Genomic DNA, 4,177 nt, shown 5'->3' on the forward strand with positions numbered 1-4,177 from the left:
AATGAATGAATGGAAACCCAAAATCTCTGTAAATGTTTATGAAAATTAATAAAATATAATTATAGAAAAAAAAAGATAGTACATAACAACATAAGGAAGTAGGAGTTTTGGTGGCCTACTCTGTACGGAACTGTGCTGCAAGCCAGAAGTTCAAATTTGCTGGAGGCTCCACAGGAGAAAGATGGGGATTCTCTTCCCATGGGAGTTACAACTGCAAAAACCTAGTGCAGAGCCAACTATGAGTTAGTTATGACTTAGCAAGAATGAGTTTGAGGTTTTTTTTTGTGTGTGTGTGTTTTTTTTTAGTTTGAGTTTTGAGCTGGGCAAAACTAGAGACTCAAAAGAGGAAGTCCTACTACTACCTGATAGTTCTGCAACCTTCAGCAAGTTAAATTTTCTGAGGCTTTGTCCTCACCTAAATTCTCTTCAAGAAAGGGGCAGGGGGGGATTATGAGCTTTACAGATCCATCATGCTGCATCATGTGCTTCATAAGACACTTTATTATTTTTGTGTATATGTACCATCAAATCAGATCTGACTGGTACAGGAGACTGTCCCTCCTTCTACAGCAGAGCATCTTGTGGATTTGAACTGCGCGCCTCTGGGATTGCAGTGCAGCTTCTTGCTACTAGGGCACCAGAACTCCCAAAACATTTGAGTTCACTACATCTCATAGCAATTCTAGGAATCAGGAGGGAACCAGGGAAAACACAGGGTCTTTTTTTTTTTTTTTTAAACACGGGGTCTTAACAAATGAAGGCGAAAAAAATTTTCCAAATCTCCTGAGAACAATAAACTCACATCCAAGCAGAACAAAATCCCAGCACCAGATATATGAACAAAATTACTTCCAGGTCTACTGTAATAATTTTTTTTAAACCAGTGAGAAAGTGATAAAATAGCTAAAGAAGCAACAGGAACACAACACATGCAGAACAAAGTGAAAATATAGTAAGATCAAATTTTATATAAAATTCTAGAATACGCAAATCATTAGCGACCCAGAATGGGAAAAGTAAGGGCAAAGAAAGGCAAGAGAGAGGGACTGTAAATGTACAAGAGGAAATATAGGGGTGATAGACATGTTTAACATAGTGAGAGCACAGGCCAGTGGATGACTTTATGGAACAGAAATATATTCCATCCATTTACAGATCTAGAAGTCAGAAATCAGGGCACAAGTTCCACTAAGAGTTCCTCTGTGAACTCTGAAGAAAAGATATGAATCCTGTCCTACCCATCCTGTGCCATTTTCACAATTTCTGACACCTTTTAGCCCACTGCTGAAATACTTGTACCAATCCACCTGGTTGAGGGTCTTCCTGTCTTGGATCCAGACCCAATATCAAACAGTTGATCTAGGACTACTGTCCCATTCAGCCAGAGTCAGGGGCCTACATCCAAGACTGTGGGAATCTTAATGGATAGATATGTAATTGGCAGTACTGAGAGAGCTTTTAAGCATTGGCTTCAAGCTGTAAGGCTGAAGAGCCTGCAAGCACACTTCACAAGCTGACATGGCTGAGAAATTATATCCTATTGGCAAGCGTGCATTCCAACCTGCCAACTTTCCTAGTAAACCCCATAATCGTATGATTCTGTGAAGTGTGAGTTATTGCAATGGACTTCAAACCCTGGAGAAGAGAAGGACTGGTGTTGGGAATTAGAAGTAGGATGACAGATGGATGCATCAGACCTCATGGGAATTAGTTTTGTGTTGTGGATACTCTTGATGGGGACACTTAACCATGGTGGAGTTAACCGAGGTCAGAAATGGCTGTCTCCATGATAGACTTGGTCTTAAGGAGCTGAGCTAATGTTATTCCTGTGTACAGTAATTACAGCAGGGTTATTAGAAGACATTAACACGTTGCCGCAAATGACGGCTAAGGCCATCCTGCACATTTTAATTAATTTTCACTTCCAAACATACAACTGACACTCAATTTCATATGGCAGTCATAAACAATAGGGAAAAAAATGTTTCTAAGCACGGTCATCAATTTAAAAGTGTGTGGCAATGTGTTAGGCAACATGAAGTTGCCTCCAAGAGCCCAAACCAACTTCCAAATTAAAAAATAATGACATATTTTCCCTTTTCAATTTATCAAAATACACAGGTATAGAACAGATGTCATTCTGTAGGTGATTTTGAAAGTTCTGTATTTGTCAATGGACTGACACAGACAAGGGTTAAAAGGTCTGGCTCTGGAGAGGACTTCTTCCACAGATGGGATGGACCTCTCATGTTCATCAAAATTTGAGCTCTTGCTGAAACATTTCCCACAGAATTAACATCCTTACTTTCCTAATAATCCTCATAATGGTGTGTATGGTTGTATTAAATGTTGGGTAGATTTTGTAACGGATTCAGATCCTGGAGAGTGGCAGGCTTGGTATTGGAATTAGAAGTAGGTATAGTAGTATAAGGGGATGTTGGACCTCTTCGGAAATGGTTTTCTGTTCTGGATACTGTTGATGGGGACACATCCCCATTGCGGAGTTAATCGAGATCAGAAATGGCTGTCTGTCCGCACAGTGACCTAGTTCTTTGCAAAACCCCCATTTAAGGAGTGCACTGGAGACATATTCTTAGTGACCACATTTAGGGAGGAGTCTGGTTACATGCTTACCAGAGAGCTTAATTTTCAACTCAGGTCTTCTGCTCAAAAACCCATTTTCAATATGAATCAACATTTCAGACACAAGTGAGATGAGGAGTGAATCTATTGAGTTTATTTGAAGAAAGGACACATCAAGTTCACATTGTACCCACCTGTATAAGAGCACACATGAGAGCTTTGGTCCTCTATATCTCCTTGAGCTCTGTAACAGCAAGACATGCTCTGGAATTCTACTTTATCAGTAGGCTAACCAGATGTTATTACTGAGAACAGTAATTATAGGTGATCTGTTAGAAGACACGAAGCAAGCATGAAGTTCACTCCAAAAGCACAATTTATATTTCAAGTTCAAAAACAACTGCGGATTTCCTCATTTGGATGCATGAAAATAGACAGAGATACAAGAGATGAAATATTGTAGGTGACTCCAAAAGCTCTCTATTTGCCACTGCACCGATACAGAAAGGGTGGAGAGAGTCTGGCTATGGAGAGGACTTCCTCCTCAAATGGGATCTCTGATGTCTGTCAAAATTTCAGCTCCTATTGAAACTTTTCCCAAAGCAGGAAGATTCATAAGTCTTATCTAGTATGTGGACCCTCTAATGTCTAATAAAGTTACACTTAAGAAATTATTTTCGAAAACAATGAAAGAATTTTTCTTTTACTTTTTCAAGGAGGGTTGGGAGGGGAGAAAAGTGCAACAATGAATGAATGGAAATCCAAAGTCTCTGTAAATTTTTACTGAAATTAGTAATAAATTTAAATTTTTAAAAATTTAAAAAAAAAGAAATTCTTTTCGCAGATGGGACATATATAACGTTTCTCTCCTGGGTGGACCTAGTGGTATATGAAAAAGCTTGGGTTGTCAATGAAACTTTTCTCAGAGAGGACATTTGTAGGCTTTCTCTCCTGCGCGCACTTGTTGGTGTTTATTAAAATGATACCTCTGAATTAAACTCTTTTCACAGAGAGAACACTTACAGTTTCTATCCCTTGGGGACTTGCTGATATCTACCAAATTTGGACCTCTCAATGAAGCTCTTTTCAGAGAGGATTTTTGTAGGGTTCCTACCCTGTGTGAATTCGCTGGTGTCTATTTAAGGAGGATCTGTCGCTGAACATCTTTTCACAGAGAGGACATTTATAGGGTTTTTCTCCTGTGTGAATCCGCTTATGTATATATAAGGCACATCTACGGCGAAAATTCTTTTCACAGAAAGGACATTTATAAGGCTTCTCTCCTGTGTGGACCCGATGGTGTCTTTTTAAGGAGGAACTATCACCAAACCTCTTTTCACAGACAGGACATTTATAGGGCTTCTCTCCTGTGTGGACCCGATGGTGTACATTAAAGTGGGCCATCTGAGTGAAACTTTTTTCACAGAGAGGACATTTATAGGGTTTCTCTCCTGTGTGGACCCGCTTGTGTATTTTCAAGGTGGATCTGCTGCCAAAACTCTTTTCACAGAGAGGACATTTATAGGGCTTCTCTCCTGTGTGGACCCGCTTGTGTATACTTAAGGCAGATCTGTGGCCAAAAGTCTTTTCACAG

The 4,177-nt window shown here is 39.7% G+C and overlaps 1 protein-coding gene across 1 annotated transcript in view; it reads right to left on the reverse strand.

The window, feature by feature from the left end:
* Positions 1–4,177, reverse strand: part of LOC102845545 (zinc finger protein 18-like) — a 61,567-nt gene that overhangs the window by 1,097 nt on the left and 56,293 nt on the right. Inside the window, exon 7 of the mRNA XM_006900512.1 lies at positions 3,698–4,052. Within this exon, the coding sequence (XP_006900574.1) occupies positions 3,698–4,052 (355 nt within the window). The remainder of the gene's footprint in view (positions 1–3,697; positions 4,053–4,177) is intronic.

This window comes from Elephantulus edwardii, unplaced genomic scaffold (assembly GCF_000299155.1).
Source record: "Elephantulus edwardii isolate Elephantulus edwardi_28Jun2011 unplaced genomic scaffold, EleEdw1.0 scaffold00286, whole genome shotgun sequence".
NCBI lineage: Eukaryota > Metazoa > Chordata > Mammalia > Macroscelidea > Macroscelididae > Elephantulus > Elephantulus edwardii.